The sequence below is a fragment of the Mesoplodon bidens genome (genome assembly GCF_964165515.1).
Source record: "Mesoplodon bidens genome assembly, chromosome: 7".
Lineage (NCBI taxonomy): Eukaryota > Metazoa > Chordata > Mammalia > Artiodactyla > Ziphiidae > Mesoplodon > Mesoplodon bidens.
This window is the reverse complement of record NC_138164.1, coordinates 109834975-109849278: the sequence shown is the minus strand read 5'-3', so window position 1 is coordinate 109849278 and position 14304 is coordinate 109834975. Positions and strand designations below refer to the sequence as shown.

The following is a 14304-nucleotide window of genomic DNA, read 5'->3' as shown; positions in this document are numbered from 1 at the left end:
GTGACTGTCCGCGTGCACAGAATAACATTCTGGAGGGTGCAGAGTGAGGATCTGGAAGTCCCAGGATTAGGTGGGGTCTAGGTCCCCAGATGACATTCTGGGAGGCGCAGAAAGAGTCTGTGGGCCCCGGGCCTTAAGTGCACAGGAATTCTGGGGGCGCAGATTAGGTAGGGTCTAGGTGCGCAGGATGACATTTTCGGGTGCGCAAAGTGAAAGCGTGGGGGCTCCTAAGTGAGTCGGGGGCCTGGCATCAGGGCCAATGCCAGGGGACCCTGGCCCGGCGCCGGGAGGCGGCTCCGGGCGGCGCCGCGGGGGACCGGGTGGGGGCCTGCGGCCGGCTGGGGGCGGAGAAGTGGGGGGTCGGGGTCCCTCCCCCTGGCGCGGGCTCAGGAATCCGCTGAGGGGCGGGCGGAGGCGCCGGGGTGGGCCGCGCCGCGGCGGGCGGGCGGGCGGGGGGCGCTTCCTGGGGCCGCGCGTCCAGGGAGCTGCGCCGTCCGCCTGTCCGTCTGCCGCAGACACTGCCGAAGCCAGCCGAACCGCCGGAGCCGCGGGCCGCGGGGCCGTCGCGGGCCCAAGTGAGTGGCCGTCCATGGGGGGAGGGCGCGAGCCAGAGTCTCGGCCGAGTCGCGTCAGCAAGGAGCCGAGAGGCCCGCGCTCCTCGGCCGGAGCCGCTGGGGGACCGGGCGGGGGCGGGGCGGGGCGGCCCCGGGCGGGTGGGCCCTGAACCCCGGCCTGCGTGAGGAGTCAGCCCTCGGCCCTGGGAGGCTCCGGGGCCCCAAGCACGGTTCCGGGCGGGAGGCGGCCGGGGCCACGGCTCTGAGTCCTGGTACCGGGAATGCGGGCTGCTGTGGCAGAGGCGCCCTGACCCCCGCCCACCATCCCCCAGCCCCAGGATGCTCCCCTTCGCCTCCTGCCTCCCCGCGTCTCTACTGCTCTGGGCGCTGCTGCTGTTGCTCTTGGGGGCAGCGTCTCCCCAGGATTCCGAGGAGCCCGACAGCTACACGGTGGGGACAGTGGGGTCACTGGGCTGGGCTGGGCTGGGCAGGGACACAGAGACCAGGATCCTGGGGTGGCTGCTGCTGGGGAAGATTCTCCCCTCCCCTGGTTGGTGGAGCAGCTGGGGCCATTGTTTGGAGCAGGCGGGGAGGGTGGCCAGGCTTGGGCCCTGGTCTTGGCCTGGTCAGCTAGAGGGGGCCAGGGGTGACCACTAGCCACCTCTGGTCCCCTTGTAGGAATGCACAGACGGCTATGAGTGGGACCCTGACAGCCAGCACTGCCGGGGTGAGGATGCTTGGGGGACTGACCCACCCCCGAGAACTGGGAAGGGGATTGGAACCCCACCTCCAAGAGCTGCTCTGTCTCCTGCCCAGCTCTGCCTGGCCGTGGCCAGCTCTGGTTCTCAGGGGGCCAGCTTGGCTAGGGGTGGAGAAACCATCCAGGCCCCTCCCTCTCAGAGAAACCCAGGACACCCTGCCCGTCCCCCCTGCCCCCTCAGGAGTCTAGAGAGCAGCAGGGCGCTGCCCTGGATACCTCCTCTAATCACTGTCCTATCCAGCTTTGTCCCATCACGGCTCCAGGAGAGCAGTGCCTGTGGGGGTGGGTAAGGAGGCCTGCACATCACTCTTAGGCTGTCAGGGCCAGGGCTTTGGGGAGGGACAGAGACCCTCTTGGGGGCAAGAAAACGGGGGTGACTATAGGAACAACTGCCCCACCATCAGCCCTGGCAGGCCCTGGGAAGGGGTGCTGGGCAGGCAGCCTTAGCTTGTTGAATAGAGAGGGAAGGCCCTGCCCGGGTCACTCAGCTTAGAGAAGGCTGAGATGGGCTCCTGCCTCCCACCCCCTCCACGGCCGGCCCAGGAGACTGGCTGTGCCCAGCAGGCCCCTCTCCGCAGATGTCAATGAGTGCCTGACCATCCCGGAGGCCTGCAAGGGGGAAATGAAATGTATCAACCACTATGGGGGCTACTTGTGCCTGCCCCGCTCTGCTGCTGTCATCAGTGACCTGCATGGTGAGGGACCACCACCACCAGTGCCCCCTGCTGAGCACCCCAACCCCTGCCTCCCGGGCTATGAGCCCGATGAGCAAGAGAGCTGCACGGGTGAGTAAGGGTCACCCTGGCACTGAGGCTTCCAACCCTTCTACTGAGCATCTCTCACTGCACCTTAAAAACTTACACCTCACGTTCCTCCCTTGCTCAAGAGCCTCCTCAGGGCCACTAGGATAACATCCAGACCCTTGTCCAGATCCTCACTTTGCGTGGGGCCTGCCACAGGTGGCCCCAGCTCCTGTTATACTGCCCAGCCAGCCTCTGGGACCCTCGCCTTGACTGCTGCAGTCGTACTGCAAGAGCTCTGCCTCTCAGCCTCTGCCCCTGCCCCTTCCTGGTCTGCACCCCACCCCTGGGTGCCTCGGGCCTTGGAGGAAGGCCCTGGAATCTGTGCTCCTCGGAGTATGGGCAGGGCCTTATCCTATGCTTCCCTGGCATGAGGTCTCCCAGCGTAGAGGTGCCGTTCTCATTGGCTCCAAGCTGGTAAACTCTTATTTGTGCTGTTGGGCGGGTCCACGTGTTCCTATTGTGGACCCACACATCCATGTAAGTGGTACCTGACCTGTGTGCTCCCATGCTGAGGTGTCTGTCATGTCGGGTGGTGCACGGGCTGCCAGGCAGGGGCTGAGTGGTGTCTCCTGCAGACGTGGACGAGTGTGCCCAGGCCCTGCACGACTGCCGCCCCAGCCAGGAGTGCCATAACCTACCTGGCTCCTACCAGTGTACTTGCCCCGACGGCTACCGCAAGATCGGGCCCGAGTGTGTGGGTGAGTCTGGGGAGTGGCCTTTCTGGTCCCTGCTCTGTGCCCATGGCCTGGCTCTCACTCTAGCACCTGATCCCCATTCCAACCCACCCGCAGGTTTTACCCCAGTCCCCTGCCACCTCTGCCTTACTGTCCCCAGACACAGGACTGTATGCGTGTATGTGTGAGTCCTGGCTGATCTGGCCCAGCCCAGACACAAGCAAGACTACGGGTGATGAGTCCCAGCTGGCCTGGGCCGCACCTGACACTTGCCCTCTGCTGTCCTTCCCCTGCCTCCATCCCAGATATAGACGAGTGCCGCTACCGCTACTGCCAGCACCGCTGCGTGAACTTGCCTGGTTCCTTTCGATGCCAGTGCGAGCCGGGCTTCCAGCTGGGGCCCAACAACCGCTCCTGTGTGGGTGAGGCCGGGCTGGGCCAGGCTCCTGGGTCCTGCGCAGGGTGGTGTGGGGTGGGGGAGCTCCCTTCCTGACCAGCCCAGGGGCAGCGGGTTCTCTGGGCTGCTCCTCGGCTTTCACCCCTTCCCCTCTTCCCGGCACCCCCAGATGTGAACGAATGCGACATGGGGGCTCCGTGTGAGCAGCGTTGCTTCAACTCCTATGGGACCTTCCTGTGTCGCTGCCACCAGGGCTATGAGCTGCACCGGGATGGCTTCTCCTGCAGTGGTGAGAGCTCTACCCCTGCTGCATGTCCCTCCACTGGTCCCCCAGGCCCTGTGTCATGCTGCACCTCCTGCCACACAGCCCTCCTCTTGATGCCTCCACGTCCTGTCCATCCTGCACCCTTTTGCCTCCTGGTACTCCACCCCAGATGGTGGCTGGGCACCTACAGAGCTGCCCACCAGAACTCCCAGCCTGGTGGGGAAGGCACAGAGGGGAGCAGTTAGATCCTCACCGAAGCTCAGCAGGGAGACTGAACGAAGATGTAGGTGCCCCCCTCCCTGGGAATCAGGCTGATGTGCATGCGAATCCTGGACCAGGGCAAGTCACTCTTCTCTCTGAGTCCATTTATTCTTCTGTAGAATAGGTTGTCTTGAGAATTAAGTGAGAAAATGACGACAGACTTTTTCAAGTCCCAAGCAGCAACGCTTTAAAGTGAATTAGCATTTATTGAGAACCTGCCCTGTGCAGTATGCTTTCCTTACGTATTTGGCCTTATTTGATCCTGCCAACAATCCTATGAGATAAATAGCAGTTTTTCCACCTCTGCAAATTGACATTAATACTTCCCTCAAATTTTGTTGGGAGGATTACAAAAAATAAGATAAAATACTTCAATGAAGAGAGATTGAGTGACTTGCCCCATGGGGCCAGGGCGCTATCTCATTCCATGTCAACCGGACACGTGCCCTGTTTCTGTTATGCTTTGTGCTTTGCTGCCGAGGAAGGCCGCACTGGTATCTGGCTAGGTGCCGGGCAGCGTAAGGAGCACAGCGGAGAAAACCTGGCTGCTGCCTGTGCTGCTCACAGTTGGCAGGAGGTGACTGTGCTTGGGCGGATTGTAGGTTGCAGGATTCGGGCAAAGTACTGAAACCCAGAGCAGGCTGGGATGCCTCGAGGGCTCATCAGTATAAGCCACTGATTTTATTGACAGGGAAACTGAGGTTCCCCAAACTCAGTAGGATATAAAGCCAAACCTCTAGATTCCCAGTGCTCTCATTAATATCACCTTATAGTCCTGGGGCAAAGAGAGATCTGTGAGCTGGGCAGTCCTTTCTTTTTTTTTTTTTTTTTTTTCGGCCACGTGGCTTCTGGGATCTTAGTTCCCGGACCAGGGATGGAACCCGTGCCCCCTTCAGTGGAAGTGCGGAGTCTTAACCACTGGACCGCCAGGAAAGTCCCCTGGGCAGTTCTTTCTTGAACCCTCTGTCCGCTGCTGAGTTCCGCAGGGCCTGTCTCTTCTGCTTCTTCCTACACTGAGCCTAACCTGGGGCCAGGCTCAGTCGATGAGATAGATGAACATGGGTGGGGCTGAGCTGGAGGACTGCGGCAGCCCAGTCCTCAGCCCCGCCCCCGCCCCTCCCCCTCCCCCCCCCCCCCAGATATCGATGAGTGCAGCTACTCCAGTTACCTCTGCCAGTACCGCTGTGTCAACGAGCCAGGCCGCTTCTCCTGCCACTGCCCGCAGGGCTACCAGTTGCTGGCCACGCGCCTGTGCCAAGGTACAGGTTGCCCCGGTGCAGCGGGCAGGGTGGTGTCAGGGGCTGGTGGCCTGGTATCCGGGTTCCAGCCCCTCTCCCCCGGCACAGACATTGACGAGTGTGAGTCGGGTGCGCACCAGTGCTCTGAGGCCCAAACGTGTGTCAACTTCCACGGGGGCTACCGCTGCGTGGACACCAACCGCTGCGTGGAGCCCTATGTCCAGGTGTCGGACAAGTGAGTCAACTCGACACCAAGCCATAGCAGAAACTACAACTCCCAGAGAGCTCTGCGGCTGACTGGCACCTGTTCGGGCTGCCGAGTGCTCTGAGGGCCGATGGGAGTTGTAGTCCGACTAAACCACATGCTGTTACAGCGGGAGTGGGAGGATCCTTTTGGGATCCCTAATTTTGGGGGTGGGCCAGATTTAAAGGATGGGCTATGACCTCATTTGTGTTCCCATCTCGGGGTCTCCAGTCGCTGCCTCTGTCCGGCTTCCAACCCCCTGTGCCGGGAGCAGCCCTCGTCCATCGTGCACCGCTACATGAGCATCACCTCGGAGCGGAGCGTACCGGCCGACGTGTTCCAAATCCAAGCGACCTCCGTCTACCCTGGCGCCTACAATGCTTTTCAGATCCGTGCTGGAAACTCGCAGGGAGACTTCTACATTAGGGTAAGGCTTTCCTCTAACCCCACCCCTCAACTGACTTGCATAATCCAAAACTGAATTCCAGGAAACCTTAAGTGGGAGACGCAACTATGCCACCATGCCCCGCCTCTTCTCTCAGTGTCCCTCCCCCCAAGGGTCAGAATTTCTATAGCAAGGTAGGAGTGTTCTAAATTCCCTTGGTACAAACTACAGATTGTTAAATACAATTCTAGCAAGGCACTCAGACACTGGGGTTTGAGTCCCTGTGCTGGTCTGTGTATCTGGCTTCAACTGCTTCACCCTTAGGACAAAGGACTAGCATGAGAGGCTGGAGGTAACAGACACAGCAGAGTCTGGGAAGGGCAAGCAAGTGGAGCTGGATCTTGGAGAGAGAGGCAGCAGGGGTTGGCGCAGGGGCCTGGGATCTGAGAATCCAGCTCTCTGCTGGTGGAGGTGGGAGGAGGGCAGGGTCCGGATGTGACACAGTGAGGGGTGTAAGGGTTTGTCTGGTACCAGTGCTGGTTTTCTCTTTCTGGAATTGAGTGCTTTGAAGGGGAGTCTGCCTGCTCCAGGTCACCAAAGGCCCCACCGCTCCCCAGAGTCTCACACCTGGCCCTGAATCAGTTGACTGTGGTTAGACAAAAGAAGAACTAGCTGGAAAGGGTGGGAAGAGCACCAGGGGATGTTTCTGAGGGCAGGAGCCCGGGTGCAGATGTCGAGGGAGTCACAGATCTGGATGAGCGCCTGGGGTCCCAGGCTGACCAGGGCTCTCTCCACTTCACAGCCAACTGGTTGTGGATACCAGACTCAGGGCAGGGAGGTGATGCCGGGGTAGGGTCCTGGTGTGTAGGTTGACGCAATCTACGTGTCCCCCCACCCACTGTACCCTGCAGCAAATCAACAATGTCAGCGCCATGCTGGTCCTCGCGCGGCCTGTGACAGGCCCTCGGGAGTACGTGCTGGACCTCGAGATGGTCACCATGAACTCCCTCATGAGCTACCGGGCCAGCTCTGTACTGAGACTCACCGTCTTCGTGGGGGCCTACACCTTCTGAGAAGTGGGCGGGGGAGCTCTCAGGGAGGGGGAGGTTCCCTGTAGCCGAGGAGCCTGGGGCTCAGGGATGACTGTTCTGCTAAAAAGGGAAGATGCTGTTGTGAAGGGTAGAGAGAGAAAGGCAATAAAGGGAGAAAGAAGGAGTCCTGGTGGCTGAGGTGGGTGGGTCACACTGCAGTGAACCCCAGAGTGGGGAAAGGGCAGGCTCATGGGAGGCGGGCCACGTCCACCTAAAGGTGGGGGGTATCTCTGTCCAGGCTGAAGGGCTCCATTGACAGGAGCTGGGAGCTGCATCCCCAAGACTGGAACTGGCCTATATACCATGGGCATCAGAATCACCCTGAGGAGGCAAGAGGTAATGAGGCTGCCAACTCCAGGCCCCAGCCCAGAAATGTGGGCTTGGCTGGTCTGCAGTGGGCCCGAACAATCCTGCTCTAGACAGTGCCAGGAGGCCCTGGGTTTCAATCCTAGCTTGGCCTCAAACAATCAATTTGGAGAAATCCTAGTAGCTCCCTGAGCCTCAGTGTTCCAATCCATAAAATGAGGCAACTGGACTGTTAGCGCTTTATAAACTTTTCTTTTCCAAGCTACAGAACTTCTTCTCAAAGGAAATTTTATTTGATCAGAGAACTCTGATGACATAAACTAGATTCAAAGTTGCAACGCCTCACTGACTTCATCTCCCCGGCAGTCTCAGTGCCCTGCCAGGGGACCCCAGGGGTCCTGAGGAGCTCAGTTTAAAAACTGGACCCAGTGGTCTCCCCAGTTCCTACCTGGATATCTTACAAGACCCCTGGGGCCTGGCATCCCCTCCTAACACATAAAGCTGCAAACACTTAAGATTTTTATTGTAGCCCAAAGATTCCGGTTAAAAGGCTGCGTAGCCTGGGAAGATGGGGGCGGGGGTCTGTCTTGTGGCATAGCTCAGGTCAGGGAGCCATGGCTGCAGTAAAGCTGTGACAAGGTCCTGCTCAGAGCAGGCCCCAGATTCCTGCACAAAGAGAAAGGCAAGTAAGGGTCAGGCCTGGGTGAGGGTAACCGCACCCCACCTACTCTCTCCAGGTTCTGTCTCCTGCCCTCACCTCTGCAGTGGTCCACACTTGATGGTGCTCAGCAGCATTTCCTTTTCCTTCGGCGTGGCACAGGCATCATAGGCAGCCAGTAGGCTGAGGGTGGGGTGGGGAGTATGAGTTTCTAAGTTTTGGCAATGGCTGACTGCTGGCCCATCCTGAGTGGCTCAGGCCAGTGTCACAGAAGATGGGCCGAAGAGGCTGGCATGGGTTAGAGTCAGGACCATGGCCGCACTTCCTGAACCTGGCATTCAAGGCCCTGCTCCATCCTGCTCATCCTCCTTTCATGCTCCTGAAAATGTTTCCCAAGTATGGCTGTTCTTGGCCCAGTCTTCATGGCCCACCCACTCCTCCAGGAAGCCTTCTCTGCTGCACCAGATACAGGAAGTCCCCTCCATATGAACATATGTTCGCGTGTCCAATCACGTAAGTTAGTTCACACATCTGGTGTACATGCTCACTCACGTGCATCCTTTACAGGTGGTTGTGCTTCCATGTGCTTTACAGTATTGTATAGAGCACAGTAGTACAGTATCTTTATTTCAAGCCCGGATGTCCAGAAGCAAGCGTAAAAGCAGCGGTATACAGCTGACTGTGTTAGTTGGGTATCTAGGCTAACTTTGTTAGACTTACAAACAAATCGGACTTATGAACGTGCTCTCGGAACGGAACTTGTTCGTATGTAGGGGACTTACTGTAGAATGTCTCTCTCTCCCTCCTCCCAATGCCTGAGATTCTGTCTGGTCTTGGCTGGCTCTGTCTTCCTCACCACTGGACCTCCGTGAACTGCTCAGGTATCAGCTGGGTCTGTCCAGCCCTCACAGAGCCAGACCACCCGCAAGGCACTGGCTGAGTTGACATCCACGCAGGGTGGGCAGGGGCAGAGGACAGGGGCTCTGTGGCGGCCTACCTGGCAGGGGTGCTGTACTGATCCACCAGGGCTGCCGCCTTCTCCCCGCTCACTCTGTGCACCTGCATCAGCTGCCTGGCAAACACCTCCCGCACAGACTGGGCCTGGGGTCAGGGGAGGACCATATGAGGAGCAGCCCAGGGCTGGACCTTGTAAGGAGGGGCTGGGCAGAGGCAGTACCTTGTTCTTGATGGCTCCCGCGTTGAAGTCGTTGAAGGTGAGGAGTGAGCAGAGAGGGTTTGGGGAGGGCCCAGCCCTTGATTCAGGGTCCCCTGGGGTTCCCCAGGGGCGACTGTAGAGGGTGTGGCCCTGAGGAAAGAGGGAACTGAGGCCAGGCCAGAGCTCTAGGGGACAGCCCCCAGCCAGGCCTTGCCCCATCCCAGGCCTCAGTGGGCCAGCCTGAGAAACAGGGATCTCACTCACCTCGCCTTCCTTGAGGGAACATGGGACCCAAGTAAGGGGCCAGTGCTGGACAGATGCACCTGCTCACCTGGTAGAGTCTCTGCAGGCCCCTTGTCAACAGGGCCAGGTAGGCTGCTGACTCCTTAATATCTGCTGTGCGTTTCACAAAGAAGCCATCGATGACCTGGAAAAGAGGATCCAAGGGAAGGAGAGTGGCTCCTGAGTGGAGCCGTAGACCACAGGGTCCCTGCCAGCCTGGCCCTGCCCTCCCGGCTCACCTGAGTGTTGGTGACAGCCTGCAGCAGCGTGCCCTCGGGAAGGCTGAGGTTACGCACTGAGCCATACTCTTCCACCAGGTATACTCGATGCCCCAGGCCGCAGCGCTTCAGCCGGAACTGGGCAGGCAGTTGGGGAGGGTGAGGTGGGTCAAGACCTGGATGCTCATATGCTAGGTGTCCATCAAGTCACCCTCAAAATTGTCACGAGACCTCGGTCCCACCAGGTCACCTCCTCATCCTCCCTAGCTCCTCCACCTGCCTCAGAGTGGCCTCCACACCTTTGCTCACGCTGCTACTCTTGCACAGAAAGCCCTGCCACCGTCTGAGCGATGCCCATTCTTCAAGCTTCCCTTGGCCTATACGTGGCCTATGGGGTCAGCCTAGCAGCCAGCACTGACACACAGCTGCTGCGGTTCCACTCCTTGAGGGGTGAGCCTTGTTTACTCCGGACTGCAGGGGCTGGAGGGGCCCGAGGGGGGTCTGATCTCAGGGCTGCCCTGGAGCAGCTCTAGAGGGGGTGTGGCTGGAGGTGTGGGAGCTCTGCCTGGAAACCACCCAGAAGTGCCCAAGCGGGCCCGGGGCAGGGAGGGTGGTGAGGCCAGTGAAGGAACCTTTTGCTCCCGGAAGCGGCCGTCGATGATGCTGCTGCACAGGTCATCCAGCCGCTTTCGCTCCACGATGTGGTCCAGGACTAGTTCTCCAGGTCGTGCTGCCGAGAGGCCAAGAAGGGTCCCGTTGGCTCACGTCCGCTTACCCACCAGGCCCTGCCTCTGACCCCCACCTGCCCATCCACACCCCTTACCCGGGTCCCTGGGACTGGTCTCTTGGGCCACCCACACGAAGTCCCCGACGTGCAGCTTGCGCACCGTGTGGGTCACGTGCAGCCGCTGCAGCTCTCGGAGCAGCTCTGGCCTGGGTCCCGCCCTGGAGTTGCATGGTGGGAGGCCTGAGGCACGGCAGGCCAGGGCCCTCGCCACGTCCTCTCCCTCACCTCCCCCCACCTCACTCACCCCTTGGTCTCGCCAACGTCCACGCACAACAGCACCCTGTACTCTCCAGGCCCCAGCTCCAGCGGTGGCTGCTGGACGTTCCCTTCGCTGGCGCCACTACCGGGGAGAAGGGGTGGGAGTCGGCGTGTGCAAGGCCGGGGCTGCTGCTCCTCTCACCCCTACGAGGTGGGGCAGCCACAGCTCAGCTGGAACTGATGGAGACAGGGTGGGGTCCTGGCCTCATTTTGGGGACGACTCCCGCTCCCCTGTTCTCCCCCCTCCCCCTCCTCACAGCTCAGCTGAGGCCGCTCCTGGCACCGCAGGCTCCTCCCCAGGGGGCTCCTCTGGCCCGCTGCCCACACTCAGCAAGCTCAGGCCCTCCGACTCAGCCAGCTTCTGGGCCAGCTCCAGACCCTCTGGGGTCAGTGAGTACCTGGTGGGTGGAAAAGGAGAACACAGATCTCCCTTCTTCACTCATACTTGGCGGGCTCCCCTGCCTGCCCCCAGCTAGGCTGGTCTCACCAGCCTTGGCAACCCTTCACAAACAAGGCCAGTGGCTGCCCAACCCCCCTCCTGCTAGCCATGTTCTCGCCCCTCAGATCAGCTGCCTCTGGACCTGCCCAGGGCCCCTGGACCTGCCCTGGACCTGCCCAGGGCCACTCCTCAGGTCAGCAAGTACACGTCAGACTGCAGGGCCACCTCAGCACGGCACGCCTGCTCCCCCGCCCTGCCTCCTGCACCTCACGTCGTTCTCCCCACCTAGCTGGCTGCTGAGTCCTGAGGACCAGGTTCCTGTGGAGGAGGGAGCGGAGGGCTGGCCAGGGCCGAGCACTTCCAGGGGCCACCTGTTCGTAGGGGAGGAGACCCTTAGAGAGCTCCCAGGGCTACCACCTGCCCACTCCCTTGCCCCACCCCGCTGCTTGCTCCCAAGAAGGGCAGCCTGTGGTGGGCTCAGGGTCAGATCCAGAGCCACTTGGCTCCCTCCTTCCCCCTCTCAGTGCTCACCCTTGGAGCCTTCTGGGCACACCTCTGCAGCAGCTCCTCCTTGGTTAGGAAGCCATGGCCGCTAGAATTCTGTAACCAAGGCAGAAATGTAACCAACTTAGGTTCAGTGCCCGAGCAGCCTGCCCCAGGAGCCGCAGGCCCGTGGCCTCAGTTCCCCGGACTCCCGATTTGGTCAGACGCTCACCAGGTGTTCCCGGTACAGCAGCAGCAGTACTGCTCGAGCTCCCGAGTGCCGAGCTGGCCAATACTTGCCAGAGCCTCCTGCTTTGAGCTGGGTTGGACCCTGAAAGGTACAGGGGGCCTTTGAAGCCAAAAGCCAGCCAGCTGTTGCAGACGGAATCCCTGGCAAGGCTGAGGTTCAGGTTCTATCTCAGCAGACTAAATGGCCCTGAGCAAATTACTCAGCTGCCTCTCTAGCTTCTGTATCTGTAAAATGGGCCACGTGATAGTATGATCTCCTGCAAACTTGCGATGAGACAGTAGACAGTTTCAGGGGATGGGGGGTGGGGTAGGGGTGTAATCGGCCTGGCCCAGCCTCAGTTCTAGCACAGGACAGAGAAAGTAAGACGAGAAGACTCAACAGCAAATTCCATAACTTACTGGGCTTGGCCCCCTAAATAGCTTGATCGTGGAATTCTCTCAATTGACTCTATTGTAACTATCTACACCTACAGATAAGAAAACTAAGCATCAGACAGAATAAGTCATTTGCCCAGAGCCAGGTGTCACTGGTGGGATGTGGACCCAGCCCAGCTAAGTCCCCCAAGCCAGAAAATCTTACTCCTGGTGCTCCCGCTTTCCCTTCTACTCCCCCTGCCCTCTCCTCACTGGCATGTAAGGATCCTGGACTTTGGCAGGCCTTTCCCGGGCTGGACTCTTCGCTCCAGGTGGTGAACATGGGGCATGGTCACCTGCGGGAGTAGAAGAGAGTCAACCCTGGACCCTGGAATCCAGCAGGTAGGATGGTCTGGGACGCGGCCAGCTCAAGTGGTTGGTGAGAGCGGTGAGGTTCTGAAAAAGTCAGCCACTAGCCCGACGTCAAACAGCAATTTGGACAGGAGTAGGGAGCTTGAAGCCAAAGTATCCCAGGTGGTTACAGAGGCTGCATCTGGGGGAGGCTCAGGGGACCACCGACCCCTGCTCCCAGCGCGCACCACTTGATGCCTTGTGCTGCTGCAGCCGCCGGTCCAGCATCCGGCAGAGCCCATCTCCGAAGTGCTGTAGGATCTTAGCTTCCTTGCCGCTGTGCAGGGGCAGTGGGTACCGCCGTAGGGAGCGCAGTGCCTGGCGGGGTAGGGGTACAGTACCGGGTCAGGGTGGACCTGGCTGTCTTGCCCGGCCAGCACCTGTCTCCCATCAGGCCCGGCCAGAACCCACCTTCTGAAACACGAATTGCGTGCGGCGCCCTCTGCTGGCTGCCTCGTCCCGCCACTCGGTCAGCCACCGTACGAAGAGCGGGTTGGCGCAAATGGGCAGCGGTCGTTTCCGGCCCAGGCGAACCGGCGCTGCCATGATCCCCTGGGCGTGAGCCCCAGCCCTCACGCCGGCAGGACTGAAATGCCGCTAGTTCTGGAGACGGGATTCGAACACCTGGTTCCGGCGGAGGAGGGCGGGACCTCTCTAATCACGTGGTCCCATGCGGGGAACTAACCAGAGGACTGATTTCTGCTGCCCTCCCCGCCCCTGTGCTACTCTAAGTGGTCGGTGCCAAGCACAGTCTCTATCGCCTTTCGCCTTCCCGCCGCCCCGGGACAGGACGGGCCTTTCGGACGCGCCCCGCCCGCCCCAGGCCTTGACCCGCCCCTTCCTCCCAACCCAGATTCGAGAGCGGGGGTGGGGGTGGGGGTCCTCTTTGTGCAGGAGAGAGGAAGGTGGACAGCGCCGCCCTGTGGCTGGGAGGTCTGGTTGGGGCGGTGCATACCGAGTAATCTAAGGCTGTCAGTTTCAGGCTCGCTCTAGCGGAGGACGGTGTAGAGACTGGGCTGATGAAGAGTCCGGGGGGATGGGGGAACAAATGGGTTGCAGGTAGTTTTGTCGGAGGGACATTAGGAATGGGTACAGGGAATGAGGATACAAAGGTAACGCGAGTGCAGCTGAAAGACCCTCCGAAGAAATGGTGATCCCGAGCTGGGGCCTCCATGGGGGAGGGGCGCGAAGTCGGGGACACGCAGGGAAGGCCAAAGCTTGCAGGACGGGGAGAGGGGGGCAGAGGACAAGTAGAGAGGGAACAAATAGGAGGTACTGGACATCGGGATATGTGGGAGGGGCTGAAGTGGGCACGTTGTTGGATTCGGGGTAGCAACCTGGGAGTAAGAAGCCCGGACAAGGGGAAAACACTTCATCGTTTTTGAGACTCATTGGAGGTGGGGGACCCTCAGGGAGGTTAAGATGGGAACTATGCAGAGGGGTCCCAGTTGAGCACGAGAGTCGCCAGCAAATTAGAGCAGCCCTCATCTGCTACACCGGAAGTGGCGAGGTGCGGATCTGAGGCCTTACTGGAGCGGAGAGGCGGGCGCCAGAGCTTCCAGGCCCGCCCCTTCAAACTCCGCCCCGCCTCGATCCCTCACCCCCGAGCCTGCTCCACACTCCCGCCTCCCGCCCGACGCTGCCTTATAAGGAGCCTCCAGCGGGCGTTCGGTTTGGCCTCGCCCCCTCTAGCCTCATGTCCTAATAAGGACATCTAGGGCATCCCGCAGCTAGGGGCGGGCGAGAGCGCGTCTCCAGGGTAACTGCGAAGTCTCCCTCCCCCTCGTCGTTGCTCTAGGAAACTCCGAAGCTCAAAAAAGGTGGAGCCAGCCTCCTCTCCAGGCAGGGCCGCTTGCGGGAGGTGGTTGAGCTGTGGCCCCCACCTGAGGCTCCCGGGAGCTCCGTTGGTGGGCGATGCGGCGGAAGGTCCCCGACTACAACCCCCGGCATGCTCTGCGACGTACCCCACTCTCGGGAGTCGCTCCCCGGGTCCTGAAGACCAGGGTTCTGCCTCTTCTTTTACACCCTTTA

General features: G+C 60.4%; 2 protein-coding genes across 5 annotated transcripts; one reads left to right on the top strand and one right to left on the bottom strand.

The window, feature by feature from the left end:
• Nucleotides 1-459: 459 nt before the first annotated feature.
• On the top strand, nucleotides 460-7316 carry EFEMP2 (EGF containing fibulin extracellular matrix protein 2). Of its 2 annotated transcripts, XM_081239807.1 has the most exons (11): nucleotides 460-575; nucleotides 887-1004; nucleotides 1233-1281; nucleotides 1893-2099; nucleotides 2693-2815; nucleotides 3097-3213; nucleotides 3358-3477; nucleotides 4854-4973; nucleotides 5061-5187; nucleotides 5428-5623; nucleotides 6493-7316. In XM_081239807.1, the coding sequence occupies exons 2-11, from the start codon at nucleotides 894-896 to the stop codon at nucleotides 6652-6654; spliced, it is 1332 nt and encodes a 443-aa protein (XP_081095933.1). In that variant the 5' UTR covers nucleotides 460-575; nucleotides 887-893; the 3' UTR covers nucleotides 6655-7316. The 2 variants fall into 2 exon arrangements, with proteins under 2 accessions (XP_081095933.1, XP_081095934.1); XM_081239808.1 differs by lacking the exon at nucleotides 1893-2099.
• A 143-nt stretch (nucleotides 7317-7459) lies between these two features.
• Nucleotides 7460-13084, bottom strand: MUS81 (MUS81 structure-specific endonuclease subunit). 3 transcript variants are annotated; one of them, XM_081239804.1, is made up of 16 exons: nucleotides 12685-13084; nucleotides 12462-12591; nucleotides 12136-12218; nucleotides 11492-11590; nucleotides 11308-11376; nucleotides 11062-11147; nucleotides 10595-10735; nucleotides 10324-10419; nucleotides 10116-10237; nucleotides 9925-10022; nucleotides 9314-9430; nucleotides 9124-9219; nucleotides 8814-8942; nucleotides 8634-8737; nucleotides 7736-7819; nucleotides 7460-7644 (listed from the first exon to the last, which is right to left on the bottom strand). In XM_081239804.1, exons 1-16 carry the CDS (start codon nucleotides 12817-12819, stop codon nucleotides 7578-7580), a joined length of 1656 nt encoding a protein of 551 aa, XP_081095930.1. In that variant the 5' UTR covers nucleotides 12820-13084; the 3' UTR covers nucleotides 7460-7577. The 3 variants fall into 3 exon arrangements, with proteins under 3 accessions (XP_081095930.1, XP_081095931.1, XP_081095932.1); XM_081239805.1 differs by having other exon boundaries at nucleotides 12465-12591; XM_081239806.1 differs by lacking the exon at nucleotides 10595-10735.
• Nucleotides 13085-14304: the final 1220 nt, after the last annotated feature.

Excerpts from the sequence above, each read along its gene's own strand:
- EFEMP2 (XM_081239807.1), top strand. The coding sequence starts at position 894 with ATGCTCCCCTTCGCCTCCTGCCTCCCCGCGTCTCTACTGCTCTGGGCG. Across the intron at positions 1,005-1,232 it reads AGGAGCCCGACAGCTACACG|GAATGCACAGACGGCTATGA; the intron begins GTGGGGACAGTG and ends GTCCCCTTGTAG. Across the intron at positions 3,214-3,357 it reads CAACAACCGCTCCTGTGTGG|ATGTGAACGAATGCGACATG; the intron begins GTGAGGCCGGGC and ends CGGCACCCCCAG.
- MUS81 (XM_081239804.1), bottom strand. The coding sequence starts at position 12,819 with ATGGCAGCGCCGGTTCGCCTGGGCCGGAAACGACCGCTGCCCATTTGC. Across the intron at positions 11,377-11,491 it reads TGCTGTACCGGGAACACCTG|AATTCTAGCGGCCATGGCTT; the intron begins GTGAGCGTCTGA and ends CCTTGGTTACAG. Across the intron at positions 7,820-8,633 it reads CAGTACAGCACCCCTGCCAG|CCTACTGGCTGCCTATGATG; the intron begins GTAGGCCGCCAC and ends CCCCACCCTCAG.